General features: G+C 35.5%; 1 protein-coding gene and 1 long non-coding RNA gene across 2 annotated transcripts in view; both read left to right on the plus strand.

The window, feature by feature from the left end:
* LOC144968866 (small nuclear ribonucleoprotein E-like) overlaps positions 1 to 15085 on the plus strand; it is a 16657-nt gene extending 1572 nt beyond the window's left edge. Inside the window, exons 2-5 of the mRNA XM_078907660.1 lie at positions 5216 to 5242; positions 7414 to 7476; positions 11538 to 11616; positions 14798 to 15085. Of these exons, the coding sequence (XP_078763786.1) occupies positions 5216 to 5242; positions 7414 to 7476; positions 11538 to 11616; positions 14798 to 14853 (225 nt within the window). The 3' untranslated portion in view covers positions 14854 to 15085. The remainder of the gene's footprint in view (positions 1 to 5215; positions 5243 to 7413; positions 7477 to 11537; positions 11617 to 14797) is intronic.
* On the plus strand, positions 579 to 1139 carry LOC144968867 (uncharacterized). Its single transcript, XR_013644677.1, has 2 exons — positions 579 to 645; positions 743 to 1139. It is a non-coding gene; the product is annotated as an uncharacterized LOC144968867 (long non-coding RNA).
* Positions 15086 to 16806: the final 1721 nt, after the last annotated feature.

A 16806-nucleotide genomic window follows, 5' to 3' on the forward strand; every position in this document is an offset into this window, starting at 1 on the left:
TCACGTACTGACTCGCTTAAATCCATAAGATGGCTGATATGTGGCAAAAGACAGAAGACAACAAAATCTAGGCACTCTGGGTTGTTGGCTGCATGGAATGTAGACACAGGCAATATCCAGGTAATGATACTGAATAAATACATCGAAGTCCAAGCAATGATACAGAAGTAGTTGGGGGAGACTGACGATCGAATTCATGTTGTTACTTCAATTTCATATTTAAAATACAAGGCAGATTATTGGAGCTGGAGGAGGCAGTCGACGGGAGTTGGAGGTGGCAGACAATCAAATTCATGTCGTTATTTCAGTCTCATATTAAAAAATACAAGACAGACGACTGGAGTTAGAGGCGGCAGACGACTGGAGTTGGAGGTGGCAGACAATCAAATTCATGTTGTTATTTCAATTTCATATTTAAAAATACAAGGCGGATTATTGGAGCTGGAGGAGGCAGATGACGGGAGTTGGAGGTGGCAGACAATCAAATTCATGTTGTTATTTCAATCTCATATTTAGAAATACAAGGCAGATTATTGGAGCTGGAGGCGGCAGACGACGGGAGTTGGAGGTGGCAGACAATCAAATTCATGTTGTTATTACAATTTCATATATTCAAAAATACAAGGCAGATTATAGGAGCTGGAGGTGGCAGACAATCAAATTCATGTTGTTATTTCAATCTCATATTTAAAATACAAGGCAGATTATTGGAGCTGGAGGAGGCAGACGACGGGAGTTGGAGGTGGCAGACAATCAAATTCATGTTGTTATTACAATTTCATATATTCAAAAATACAAGGCAGATTATAGGAGCTGGAGGTGGCAGACAATCAAATTCATGTTGTTATTTCAATCTCATATTTAAAAATACAAGACAGACGACTGGAGTTCGAGACGGCAGACGACTGGAGTTGGAGGTGGCAGACAATCAAATTCATGTTGTTATTTCAATCTCATATTTAAAAATACAAGACAGACGACTGGAGTTCGAGGCGGCAGACGACTGGAGTTGGAGGTGGCAGACAATCAAATTCATGTTGTTATGTCAATTTCATATTTAAAAATACAAGGCAGATTATTGGAGCTGGAGGAGGCAGACAATCAAATTCATGTTGTTATTTCAATCTCATATTTAAAAATACAAGACAGACGACAGGAGTTCGAGGCGGCAGACGACGGGAGTTGGAGGTGGCAGACAATCAAATTCATATTGTTATTTCAATTTCATATTTAAAAATACAAGGCAGGAAATGAAACATGAAAATGTGGTGTCATAATGAACGTCTGACTCTGAAAACAAAAAAAGTACTTCGATTATGATTAAATCAACAAAATTAAAAGTTATATAATAATTTTTGTTGTGGTAAAGAGTAAAGTAATGAATGAAATATACTTGAATTGGCTCTATCATGCTATTCTGTATTATTTGTATTGAAATTAACCACATTAAATTAAACCAACACACTTAACCTGCAGAACAAACAAAAATAAAAGATAAAAAATAATATCAGTGGAACATAATTTTTAGTTGTCCGGTATCATCCCAGTTAAAAAGTCATTTCAGTTTCAACATTCATTCATAAAATAAAACTAAAATTATGGATGGGACTATTTTCAGTCTTTTTACAGCAATTATTTAGCTTGAAATTATTTATACAAGTCACAAAAGCAAACGCAGTCGATAGTTTACAGACTGCACTGTACACAGGAGACTCGGGGATACATCGAGAGGCAATCCTGGTTGGCCGTCGCCAACTTCATGAACACGCATCGTATTTAAAGTCACTAAAAGACGCTTTCGCCAGCATCAATCACCACCAAAATTCACACAAATAGAGAAAAATGGTTGGCGAATAATATAACATTAATTAAAAATAGGTAATATAATGAAAAATGTATTTAAAATGAAGTTAAAACTTACCAAATTTTCAAACAGCTGGCATCTGAACAAAGAATGAACGGATTAAAAATCTGAAAACGCCGCCTGATGCGCTGGCTTCTCCTCTTTAAAATGAGACCGGAAGTGACGAAATTAGTGCACAGAAAGCGATTCCACGGCAATGGAAGTAAAACTATGTTCACCGGTAAACACAATTTTCACTCCAGAGCCGTAACATCGATATCGGGGCTCGATCAGCGGCTCAGCCACGGGCGATGCGACTACCTAAGTACTGAGTTTAGGAGTGAGCAGAGAGGAATTCAGTAAAGTTTACTCTATCCTTTGGTGTTGTTTATTTTAAAATCAATGCCAATTTAGTATATCTTTTGATTGTAGATAAAATAGGGTATAATTTAGCTTTGGATAATGTTAAAATATTAGAAATTTGTAATTTTTTAGCCACCTTGTGGTCAGTGGTACACAACAAATAATACAATGATGATAACCAAAACAAAGGTCCAAAAAATACAGTTCCATAAAACGAGTTTCACCTTACAATGAGCCTATTGGCAGCCACTGGACTGGAGTTATCTAAGTGCCTACTAACACAACCCCACCACCCCAACACCGCTTGCTTTTAACACAAGTCAAAGTGACTCTGTGATAATGAAAATTCGTTATCCCTAGACACATATTTGAAACTCCGCTCTTTTAAACAATTATCCACATTCCAGAATATGGAATGTTTCTGAATGCACATAGAAATAAGGAAAGTTAATAAAATATCTATAAAAACATAAAATTAACCAACATTAATCAGTTGTTACTACTACTACATACACAATATGCGTCGACTTCGAAGTGGGTGTCATGGCCGAATGGTTTAGTCGTCTGCCCTGGAAGTTTTACCAGAATCGACGTTGTGTGTTCGAATCCTGGTTCCGCCACTTTTTTTTTTTTTTTTTTTAAATTCCGTCTTCTTTTTACAGAACGTTGCAAGGGATAAAAGTCTCATCCATCCTCCCCCGCACCTCTTCTTTTTTTTTTTTTGTGCGAGTCTATTCTTTTCTCCTTTTTGTTTGACCGTTTGTTCCGTTTCTGAGCATGAATTTCAAAAAATTGTTTTTATTTTGAAAAAAATTCTTGTTTGTTTTTTTCTCCTCTATCTGACCATTTGGTCGCTCTTTGAATATTTCTGTTTGTTTGCTTTTTAATTATTTATCCTTTTTAGTCACTTTTTGAGATTGGAGTGGGGACGAATATGACAATTTGACAAGAGAGAGAGAGAGAGAGTTTAAAAAAAAAAGAGGTGGGGGGAGGATGGATGGGACATTTATCCCTTGCACCGTTCTGTAAAAAGAAGACGGAATGTAAAAAAAAAAAAGTGGCGGAACTAGGATTTGAACCCGCAACGTCGATTCTGGTAACACTTCCAGGGCAGACGACTAAACCATTCGGCCATGACACCCACTTCGAAGTCGACGCATATTGTGTATATATGTAGTAACAACTGATTTAATGATGGTTGATTTTATGTTTTTATAGATATTTTATTAATTTTCCTTATTTCTATGTGCATTTGGAAACATTCCATATTCTGGAATGTGGATAATTGTTTAAAAGAGTGGAGTTTCAAATATCTGTCAGGGAATAACGAAATTTGGTTATCCCCAGACAGGCCTCAAAGTGATGCTAGGAGAAGGGGTTTTAAGAAGTAATAAACATAAATGAATATAACTACAGTATTAACAGCTTAAAAAAGGAACAAAATGGGCAGTTTGATAACATTTTCAAACTTAAAACATCTAAATTTATCTCAGTCAGGTGGACAGACATAAACAAACATTTAATTTGATACCTAATTCATTTCTGGATGACTAGCGGTTCCAGAATTTTTGATAATTTTCTGTTGAAAATAATAGTCAAATTTACAGAGAGAATCTGTGATCTCCCTGCTGCCTCAAAACCAGCATCTCATGGCAATCGGGGAAAGTTTTGGTTTTGCAATGGACTTGGCCCACTTATTGTTTTCCGTAATTCTGTATCAATTAGTGTTGGGTAACATTTTAAAGGTCAGAAAATAAGCTTTATTTTCATATATATCATTTACATGTGTGGTACGAGAGCAATGTCTTGTATGTTTCTACACAAATCCAAGATGGCAGTTTTGGTTTAAAAAAACACCCAAACCGGATCACAAAATTGTAATTGGCTCACTACTAAACCTATGTAACTTCACAACAGATAACAGATTCCAATTTTTAAAGTGTAATTTTTATTTATTAATTATTTTTTTCAAGCTCTCTCTGGTGAGAAGGAGGCATTTTATCCTTGAAATATGTGACCAAAAAAGTGTTATTTCGTAAGCAGGTTTCCCACGCAACCTGGAAAAAACAGGAATTTAGATTTTGTTTTTCAAGGCCTTGAAAACCAGGAAATTTATTTTTAGAGAAAAAAATGCCAGGAGGGTCATAAGTGATAAAGGATCACATCAATTTTGTTTGGAGGCCTCAGCAAAATACTTTAATGACTTTTAATTAAACATCTTGAACTTGAAGAGAGGATGAAAGAAAAGGAACAAGTGAAGAAAGCTTTGAAAAATAATGAAGAACATGGATGATGATATTCAGGATTTGAAAATCATGAGAATGTATACCTATAGGTAGTCTATAGCATAATATATATAATTTGAAAAAGAGAAGAACGGTTTTGGAAACGAATCTTGCATTTTTTTAAAGGACCACTAAGAGGCACCTGGGCTAGCAGAATAGTTAATGGACTTCACTCTCCTTGCTAAGACAAATGTGCTGAGGAAAAGTAAAAAAAGGCAAAGGATATAAGTGACATCCAAAGAATCACTTCTGATATATAGGAGAGATGCAAATCCTTGACTGATTGATATCGAGATTGTTCTGGGTGGATTTTTTTTGTTCCTAGTGTTTTAGTGTTAAATGTCTTTTCTGTGAAACTTAAAATTTGGTATCATGAAGTGTGTGGAATGGTTGGCAATAGACAATGACTTGGATTAGGCATTAGGCAATATGGGGACTCAAATTTAACTCCCAGACTATACCTTGGACTTTATCGGTAAGCTTTACTGATTTAACTGCCATGCACAACCTTGAAAACCATGAAAATAACCTTGAAAAACCTTTAAAAAACCTTTAATTTTTTTAAAAGAATAGTGTGGGAACTCTTTGTAAAAGTTGTGTGAGTTGGTTGGGATAGTGAAAAGAAAAACAAACACCTTATTAATTATCATGACGTAGCAGAGAATTTGCATGAAATGTATACAGATCACCTTGATTCGGGTTATTTCCCTTAACTCATCATTAGAACTTGATTTTCAGATATCTTCAGAATGTAAGTAGTCAATATTATTGATTTGTTTTTTCTCTTGTCATATTTTAATTTTAACCATTTAATGTATCCCATATTTTTAACCCTTTAAAAATCAACCCGACAACTGGCAATGGCCAAATATTCATATACATTGGCTGGGCAGTCAAGAATTTACTCAGTAAATAAAATCCAATTGCTGTAAACTAAATGACAGGCTGGTTACTACCTCTGGCTGGTTTCAGCTTGATTTTTATCAATCAGGGCTCAGAATCTTCCACCTAAATGGTGGTTTATCTCCGCCCATCACTATCACAATTTCGCCTCTTTCAATTCTTTTTTTTTAATGAATAAAAAGACTCACTACAACCTCTCTATCAACATCCCTACCACCACTACTTCTACAACTACTACAACCACCATCACCTCATCATCCCTCAGACCACTACTAATACAACCACCACCACATCCCTACATCATCCCTACAACTATTACTACTACAACCACCACCACACCATCATCCCTACTACTATTACTACTACAACCACCACCACACCATCATCCCTACCACCACTACTACTACAACCACCGCCGCACCACCATCCTGGGTGGGGATCCTGACCTCCCATAGTGGGCAGGGAGGTACATGATGCAGTGATGCCAAAACTCTGGTTTCACCGGAAAAAACTCCGGTCTGGAGCAAAAAATCCGGGCTCCGGACAACTTCCGTCAAATTCCGGTGAGGTCAATTTGTTCCATGGATACCCCCCTCCAACCACCACATCATCATCACTGCCACAAGTATTACAACCATCATCACTACCACTACTACTACAACCACCACCACCACCACATCATCATCACTACCACAACTACCATCACTATATTACAACCACCACCACATCATAATCACTACCACTACTACTACAACCACCACCACATCATCATCACTACTACTACTACTACAACTATTACAACCAAATCGTCATCACGACCTCTACTACTACAACCACCACAACATCATCATCACTACCACTACTACTACAACGACCACCACCACTACATCGTCATTACCACTACTACTACAAGCACCACCACCACATCATCATTACCACTACATACTACAACCACCACCACCACATCATCACTACCACTACTACTGCAACCACCACCACCACATCATCATCACTACCACTACTACTACAACCACCACAACCACATCGTCATCATTACCACTACTACTGCAACCACCACCACCACATCATCATTATCACTACCACTACTACTACAACCACCAATTGTTCTTCTTCTTCTTCTTCTTCTTCTTCTTCTTCTTCTTCTTCTTCTTCTTCTTCTTCTTCTTCTTCTTCTTCTTCTTCTTCTTCTTCTTCTTCTTCTTCTTCTATAAGAATTAATCCAAATAAATGAAAAAATCAGTGTTAAAATTTAATACAAACAAACCGAAGCAAAGATACGCAGCTTCCCATGTCAAGCACTAGATACACATCCTTCAAAAGGGTAGGAATTGTTCTCTTCCTTTCATTTTACAACTAACTCAGACCTGGGCCCACAAATGTGGGTACTCTCTCAAATAATTGGGATTGTTTGTTTTTTTTGGTACCATAAAATAAGGACCTCATTATAAATAAGTTGGGGAAAGTGACGTGATTTGTCTAGTCAATTGACGTGTCATATCTGTTTTGTGTTTATTAATTAATCCATATTTTGGTCCTGTTGTGTCTATTTTCGCGTGTTAAAACTTCCGACAATTTTTTCACCAACCATTTACAGGCCTGCTATATCCATCGATCTATCTCTTTTATTTAAATAATTGTCTTTCTCTTTCTTTGAGTCTCAATGCTAGATATTTTTCCTCAGTCTGATATGTTTAAATATGCTCTCACGCACAATATATGGGTTGCAGGGTTTGTGGCTCGAAGTTCTGAACTGTTGTGCATCGAGAAAGATGTGAGTAATGAATTAAAATGGTTGCTGCTGGAAAAATATTGCTGTTAAGTAAGGTTTAAAGTATGGACATAAGGTTATGGTGTGATTTTAGGAGTGCTTGTACTTGTACTTTATTTAAAAAATTATCTTTCTCTTTCTTTGAGTCTCAATGCTGGATATTTTTCTTCAGTCTGATATGTCTATACGATGTAAATTTGTTTAACTCAAATTGCTTCTTTTTTTTTCAGCGGTCCAGAATTCAAGTGTGGCTCTATGAACAAGTTAATCTTCGCATTGAAGGGTGCATTGTTGTAAGTTTGGTATTATCATTGATTTGTGGGGTTTTATTTTCAAGCTTCCGAATTAATGGTGGAATGTGTTTTGGGAAGATGTTGGGAATTTTATCGCAGTGCCATATAAAGAATATTAATTATGATAAATTGTATTGTCATGTAGATGGCTGATTGAATTTAAACTTAAAGCCCTGCCACCCTTGTCGATAATGCTTTCAATTCATACAAAAATTTTCCCAAGTTCAGTTTGACAGCCAGAAACTACAGTTGAGGACATATATATCGACATTGTTGGGACTGCAGTAAAATGTTAATTTAACTCTGTAGTTGCTACATAAGCCGGAAAGCATAGGTCAGTAATGCCGTCTGGGTTGCTAGATACGCGAAAAAAACCCTAAAAACATCACTCATATTCATATTGATGTCAGTGACGATAATCTTCGGTGGGATTTTGGTATACTCTCAAAAATTTTCAGCTGTTTTTGCAGTCAAACATTTTCCTATTATAAGTGCTCAGGCCACTATGTGGAAGATCTGTGAAAAATCATTATAAGACCTGTAGATTCTCAGTCAATTTGTCAAATTCAAATATTTAAAAAAGGAAAGAAAGCATGAATCCGTGAAACGTAGTCAATTGAACGTAACATAATTATTGGGAATGATCCAGGGTGCCAAGCACAGCCCATGGGTCATTTATACAGTAGATATATTGGTAAGGTTAAGTGATGCTTTTTAGAATTGTTGTATCTGAACATATCCCAGTGTATCTTTACACAACCTTCATGAAATTATTTTTTCGCTTTCCAACATGTCATGATCCCAAAGGTAGCCAACTTTAACTGAGTCCCTGAGCGATAAATTTTACTGTTTAGTCTAAGCCAAAATTGACCACATTTACATGGTGGAAAGGAAAATTATGGAACAATAAAATGCGAATGCCAGAAATATGTTACCTGGACACTTTCTTCAAATCAAAAGTTATACGATTGCTACTAGTACTAGAACTAAAACATCTCATTTGCTTCATGTTGTAAACAAACTGGTTGGGTACTGATTATAAGAAAACAGTGGTAATTAATTAATTACCACACAAATTAGTTTTCGTAAGTCTTTCCACAAATTCCTAGCAATGAAGGGCAAAAGTCCCATTGGAAAAAATAGAAAAAAGAAGGCTGCAGTTTTTCCAGAGTCGACTCTGAATCACGTCTACAGTTATCCAATCGACTTTGAATAACTGTTCAACTGTTCAGAGTCGAGTCGCAATTGCAATACTCGGTTATTCAGAGTCGAGTCACAATAACTGTAATGGAATCATCAAGAATTGAGTGACAGTAAATGAGTTATCCAGAGTTGAATCTCAATGATAATGTTTTTAATTTGGCTTTATGTAGGGGCTAGGGAGACCACATAATATTATTTTGGTCTCCATGGGCAAAATCGTCGATCTTGGCTAGAGTTAGAGATCACACCAATTTTTGCTAGGGAACTTCGATATCCCCACTTTGCTGGGAAAGCTGTTTTTTTTTTTTTTCTCTTGTTTTTAATCACATTATCGTGCCATAGTAGGAGGCTGAAAATTATCAGCTGGACAGCACACACAATTTTTTTTTCTCCTTCAATTTGTGCTTATAATTATAAAATATTTGTTTTTAATCATTACATTTTTTTAGCTACTAGTTAGTAGAGTACAAGTACAGTACTTTTATCATTGCTATATCCCACAACACAAAACATTTTGCTTAACACCTTTGTCAATGGGTGGTTTTACTTTATTTAAAGGTCACATTTGTTCGTCTTGGACCCATGTTCGGAAATATGATCTGACAAAAATATGTGTCTGGCAAAATACATTCCATTTCAAAATTCGTGATCACACTCTTTGGCTAGCATTTTTGAAACGGTCAGATAAATTTAATTGTTATTTAACATGATGACACTAGACCTTGCTATTTTTATTTTGTTTTGATCATTGGAAAAACAACTGTTTCAAAAGTTAATTTATTAACGATCTATAGAACTCCATGTTGCTGTGTTGCATAATAAAATAGTAGATTTACCGTTATTTTTTTTTTTTAAACCAGTAAAATTACGGTTCATTTATTTCGTGTCATTTTACACTACATGTATGTATGTTAATAACTAGAATTTACGGTCGGCATTAGAGATATTCGTCATATTTTTGTATTCAGTAATTTTTTGGTAAAGTGCCTAGTTTTAAGAATTTGGCACTAAAATTGCCAAAGTAACAAGCCTTTAAACTGGTATCAATAGAAAATTACTCATCTCACGAGAACCCAAAATGATACTAAACTCTGAATAACTGTTCAGAGTCGACTCTGAATAACCCTGAAAATTTATTTCATTTTAATCTGTCTCATAGTTAATGACCTTTAACTTTGATACATACTTTTATTAAAAGTTTAAATATGCTCTCACGCACAATATATGGCAGGGTTTGTGGCTTGAAGTTCTGAACTGTTGAGCGTCGAGAAAGATGTGAGTAATGAATTAAAATGGTTGCTGTTGGAAAAATAATTGCTGTTAAGTTAGGTTTAAAGTATGGACATAAGTTTATGGTGTGATTTTAGGAGTGCTTGTACTTGTACTTAATTGTCTGGAGAGCCTAAGCCTATACAAATATTATAGCTGGAATTACGGTACCTTTTTAAAGTCATTCATTTAAATGACTTGCTTATTTGGCATTTCTTCTACTTTACAAGGCACATATAAAGTGTAATAGTAATACATTATCTCTTATCTCTTTCCTTTCTTATTCTGCACTCATTTATTTTAAAAATCATGTCAGGTTTGTCGATGATTTTCATTCAATTTTTGTACAGCTCATTTACATGTCTACATTATGTCTTTTGTCATATTTTGACACCAGTACTCAGTTGCATGAATTTTGGTGACACTCCCATTTTTATGACGTCAGGCCAGATATACGGGCACTGAAAGTTTCAAAAGTGACACAAGACCAATGGTGGTCTTTGAGGAGTTGATGGTCGAAAGGGAAAGGGATGGGGCTAATTTTTTTGTTTGTTTGTTATTTTTTCTACGTAGCTATAGCATGATAGTACAGTTGTCAAACAATAGGCTCATTTTAAAAACAATAATTACAACTTCCTTCTACTTCTACTTCTAATTAAAAAAGAAAAATCAATTCATCAACTATTCTAGATTTAGCACAGTTCTCTCTCTCTCTCTCTCTCTCTCTCTCTCTCTCTCTCTCTCTCTCTCTCTCTCTCTCTCTCTCTCTCTCTCTCTCTCTCAGTTGCTTTTTTAAAAAATAAACAACCCCAAAATGAGTTTTTATGGAATATTATGATTTTGGTATCAAGACTAGCATCGAGTGAAGAAAAAAAGCAATACTTCTATCTTCATGTTATGATATTAGTTGCCACTGTTATAGATGGATAATATTATATTATAATCACTAAGGTAATCAACTTGGTAAAGAATATTTTACGATTTATTAAAGATTCTCATACTCATATATAAACTGCATTACCAAATAACCACAAGGTTTCATTAATAAACTGCAGCATGCTTTGTAAAGAAAAGAAAACCATGAGAAGAAAAAAAAAAATAAAGCAAAAAAAAATTAAGGCTATATGAAAGCTTAAGTTTTTTGTTGTTTTTTTTTTTATGCATATGTACCGTTGGGAAGGAAGATGATGCTAATATGTATGGCATATTCAAGAATTGGTAACAGGGCAGTCTAATTGTAGATATTTTCAAAGGAGATTCCGGCCATCCTTCCCTTTATTAGTGTGACATAGCATGTTGTGTTTTTGTTTTAAACTTTTTTTCTCTGACTGATGAAATGAGTATTTTTCTGAGAAAATAGAACAAGGTAAAATTTCATGGGATTTAAGCAAAATAAATTATATAAGTCGGACGTGAATGGCTAGTCTGATATTTATACCATATATGGTGATCACATTCAAACCTACCTTATTTTGAAAAATACAAATTTTCTGCATGAACTGCATGTCTGTGCAGTGACGAGACTGTCCATGGTTCTAATGATTATGAATTTAGACGATATTGTTACCATTTGTGTTTTTTAATTGCAGGGTTTTGATGAGTACATGAATTTGGTTCTTGATGATGCAGAGGAATTTCACATGAAGACACAGAGAAGGAAGAGACTTGGTATGGATTTCATATTGCTTTGAAATTTTCTTCTGTTGTGCCTGAGGTTCTGATGCCCAGGTTTGAATCGTGAAATGTATGTTTAAAAATTGTCCTGGAGACAAACATAGAGGCCACTATTGGGGTAATTGAGTCAGTAATAGGATTGGATTAAGTTTTGGCTATACATACAAAATAAACTACACATGCTACTACCTACCTCTTGTAAACTGGTATAGATATGTGTCAGATTGAGCCAAATTCAGATTTTTCCCCCCTCCAGATCAAAATTTACTACCAAAATCTTTTGAGATCTTCAAGATGGTGGAAAAAAGTGGGCATGGTGCGACTTGTGACAGTAATGATGTGAAGTGCGGACCAGTGCCTGTGTTAAGACACATTCCAACCATGTCAAAATGTGTATTTTTCCTGTTAAGTGGTATCCACCAAAGTTGGAAAGTCGGGTTTTAGTTGGGTTTTTTTAAAGCCTAGGTAAGAAAAGATTTTGGTTGGTAGAACAGCTCCCTGGTCTGAAAAAATGAACATTAGTTGGAAAAATTAGAATGTTAATAAATTTCCTTCTACCACTGTCACAACTACACCTACTACTTCCTAAAACCACCACCTATATTCCATGTGAGGCAGCCCTTATTTTTGCATTAGCTTTCACATATTCTGTAGTAGGGTTATCTATGTTTTTAAATATCTCGGATATTTGCATACAGTATTGTATTATTTATAGCACGCTTTATAGTTTTTGTGAGTTGAATCGTATATTTTGATTCAGTTTTCATCTTGTCTTATAGAATATGGTAAGATAGAATAATTTAAACTGTATATCATTGTAATTAGATATTTTTTCATGAATTTGACATTTGCATCCAGATATTCAGGGGAGGTAATGATTTTTTAGTGAGGGTAAGCAAGAGGTTTTTAAAGGGATTAAAACAATAGCAAAGCATCATGCTTGTAGAGATTTGTCATCATAAATCATATGAAATAGTATTTTGCACCAAGGAATGATATTTAGAATTATTCATCGTCTCAATCTTATTTTATTGAAGAGGATTAATAAAACTGGAACGACGGATAAAAATAGAAGCGATTTGCAATAGGAGTAGCTTCACTATCCATTGGTGTCCAACTCCTATATTACCGGCTTCACTCTCCACTGGTGTCTACCTCTCGTAGTCTCAGGTTCATTCCCCATTGGTGGCCACCTTCTATAGTCTCAGGTTCATTATCCTCTGATGCCCATCTCCCATAGTCCAACCTCAATTATGAAAAGTATGAGATGGCACTGGTTGGAAATGATTTTTGCCTATTTGGCTAGATTTTTTGTATCAAGCATTGATGTCAACAGTCAATTAACGCTGTTTCGAGATAACTAAGCAGGTTTTTAAAAACTAAAATATATGCGCTATGTTGGGGTCTTTATTGCTAATGATGTATAGCAAAAATATTAGGACCAGAAGTCAATGTCGCTGTCCAGGGGTTGTCATTATTCAGGGGTCCAGAGGTTGCACTGTATTTGGAGTTAATGAGAAGCAGAAGTTGTGATCTCACACATTCTTCTCTTCGAGTTTTAGCTGATTGGAAGTGTAACCAGTCCGCCGGAGGACCAACAAGTGATGATAATATTCAGCGGATCTGCAGAATTCCTGGATTTTGGGATTTGCTCAGAAATTTTCCTCTGATTTTGCCAAGTCAAACATTTTCCTCTGATAAAAGCTTGGGTCAAGTGGTGGATCCGTGAAAAAATCACCATCATCTCTTGTGTCATATTTTGACATCTGTGCTCAGTTGCATGAATTTTATGATTGTTATGGCATCAGTCTAGACAAATTGGCGCCAGATGTCAAACTTGAGACAATTGATGGTCGAAAAGGAAGGGGGTGGGACAGGGGTAAATAGGTCTAAATTTTATTTGTAAGTAGGTCAAAAAGTTATAGGTCCGTTTAAAGAGAAAATTTTTATAACTACCCCCTAATTAGAAAAAAAAAAACCTCTCTCTCTCTCTCTCTCTCTCTCTCTCTCTCTCTCTCTCTCTCTCTCTCTCTCTCTCTCTCTCTCTCTCTCTCTCTTCTCTTCTCTTCTCTCTCTCTCTCTTCCTCTCTTTCTTTGTCCCTCTTTCTCTTTCTGTTTCTCTCTTTCCCTTATCCATATATCTCTTTCAATCATTCTTCTATCAATTTTCATGTTAACTTTATAAGCTTCATCTGGTTATAGAGAGGTAATGTTAATCTGTTACAATGATAAGATGTACTCAACTTAGTTTACTCTTTTTACCTTTTTTTTTTATTTACAATATTTAACAATTTAATTTATTAAAGATACTTGAGTATTATTTATAGGATCCGTAACCACTGGGCTACAGTAACAAAGATAAAACAAGTAAAACAAATAATGTCAGGTGTTTTGATCAAAAATTAATTTTAAATCTCTCGAATAGAAGGTATTTTTTAAAAAAAATCGTTTTAAGGAAAGGACAATTCATTAAAAGTTAACATAAAGTATAGTAAGTTATATCTCTACTATTAAGAATAGATACACACTAGAAGTAGTAATATGATATACCAAACTATGATATTTTATGTTATGATTTTGTTTGAGGTTTACCAATGGGTCGATACATTTTCCTCCTTTTTGACAAATTGCCATTATCATTACTGATAGTTTACATACTGAATGATAAGGTGGCATAACTATTATCTTTTAGCAGGATGTATAGGGCAGATTCTTAGGATTACTGGGCGTAAAAGAGTGAGGCTGGATGATCTTTATTGACGGCCAGCATTTATTAAGGCTAGAAAATAAGTTGCCATCACTCTGAAGCCAGAAGATCAGTTGCACAAGGCAATATCAAGTCCTCCGAAGGTCTGTTTTCACACTTTCTTGGAACCAGTATTTTGACATCACATTATTATTCCCTATTTTGATTTCCATCGTGATCTAAAGTAACAATTGGTGCTCTTTGGGAATTACACTTTTTTATTGCCAAGCATTTTTCTTGTATGACCCATCAGACCCAGCTACCCAATTCCTGCTGGATGGAAATAAAACTGATTCTACTGAGATTTAACTATAGTGCTGCCATTGTTTTTTATTTTGTATTTAAATCTTTTCTATTTTTCTTGCAGATCGGGAAATGTCTGTTTATGTAAATGAGATCTATTCTTGTTTTCTGATTTTTATTTTGCAGGCCGAATTCTTTTGAAGGGGGACAACATCACATTGATTCAACAAGTTCAAGAATAGTCACGCTATAATTCTTCACCTATTTTTTACTCTTGTACTATAGTGCTGAATTTTTTCTCATCTTCATTGTCCATCTTCACAACCATTTGGTGTCATCTTCATATGATTGTTGTTTCATCTCATTATTTTCAATTAAGGTGTCACTGAGACATGATTGCTTTTATGTTTTGATTTCAAGACCATCTGAATGGAAGAAATATGTAATAAATTGTTTGTTGTAATCAAAATTTGATGCCTTTTGTTTGAAAAATGTATTTGATTTTTCCCATTTAAAAAAAATGTTTGGTTAATCATGACAACTGGGAGTTGACTAAGACAGAGTATAACTTGCAAAGAGTAACAGAGGCAGGCATTTGTTGAAGCTTATATTCAATTCTATTATTACGCTGATTTTCAATAGGGCCTTTTTGTCAAACTTTTATAATGTCAGTTTCCCGGATACTCTAAGACAACGAATATAAAAAAAGGACAGAAAATAAAAAAAATCAGACCTGCATCGACTTCTTGCAGATTGATTAACCAAACTTATCAGACCAATTTCCTTTAAATCACTTCATGTGAAAAACTCAGCACTACTGAATTTGCCCATTCTCAGGAGGTGGTCTTGGGGCTGGTTCTTGGCCTAGAGGTCACTATTGGTCGTGTCTATATTCCCCTGTGGTTGCGTGACCACAGCCACGACCATTTTATTTGTGCAGTGGGTAAAATCTGGTTGGGTCGTTTCTTTAACCGGTATCCACCGAAACAGAAACGACATGACTCGTTTAATGGCCAACTACACAGGGCTGAGAATCTTCCGCCTAAATGGTAGTTAATTATCTCCGCCCATCCCCATCACAATTCCTCCTTTTTCAAAAAAAATTTTGGATAAATAAACAGTGATTTTGAGAATTTCTCAGAAATTTTCCACTGAATTTGCTGTGTCAAGCATTTTCCTCAAAACCATAAAATCACCATTATGTCTTGTCATATTTTGACACCTGTGCTCAGTCTCGTGAAATTTGGTGACGGTCCCGTTTTTATGGCGTCGGGCCAGACAGAATGGCGCCAGATGTCACCGTTCATACAGAAGACCAGTAGTGTTCTTTGATTAGCTAGTTGATGGTTGAAGGGGCGGGACAAATGGGTCTGGATTATTTCTCTGTGTAGGTACCTATTGCCTTTTTGATATCTCTCTCTCTCTCTCTCTCTCTCTCTCTCTCTCTCTCTCTCTCTCTCTCTCTCTCTCTCTCTCTCTCTCTCTCTCTCTCTCTCTCTCTCTCTCTGGTTTTAAATTGAGAAATTCTTGGGTTGTATATATAAGCTGAATAATCACTCGGTTACCAACAAAATATTTTTATTAAGTAAAAATCAAAACAAAACAACACTTTCTGGCCTTTAATTTGAAAAAAACATTGTAGGCCTTTAACATGTGGAAAGGACAATTCATTCAATGTTTAAAAAAGTAAATTTATGTCTATTGGTAAGAATGGATTTATACTAGTAAAAGTAATATATTATATAATACTAATACAAAAACTATGTTCCTGTTATTTTGCTTGTGTTTGATCGATAGACCGAAACATTTTCCTCCTTTTTGACAAATTGCTATTATCATCACTGAATAAAAAACACACCAAAACCACTACATCAACATCTCTACCACCACTACTATTACAACCACCACCACATCATCATCCCTACCACCACTACTACTACTACAAATAACACCACATCATCCCTACCACCACTACTGTTACAACTAACACATCACCATTCTTACCACTACTACAACCACCACCACATCATCAACCCTACTACCACTACTACAACCACCACCACATCATCATCATCCCTACCACCACTACTACTACAATCACCATCACATCATCTCTAATACCACTACTACTACAATCACCACCACATCATCATCCCTACCACCACTCCTACTACATCCACCACCACATCATCATC

Source organism: Berghia stephanieae, chromosome 3, assembly GCF_034508935.2.
Source record: "Berghia stephanieae isolate SIO BIC M18660-M18661 chromosome 3, UCSD_Bste_1.3, whole genome shotgun sequence".
Classification (NCBI taxonomy): Eukaryota; Metazoa; Mollusca; class Gastropoda; order Nudibranchia; family Aeolidiidae; genus Berghia; species Berghia stephanieae.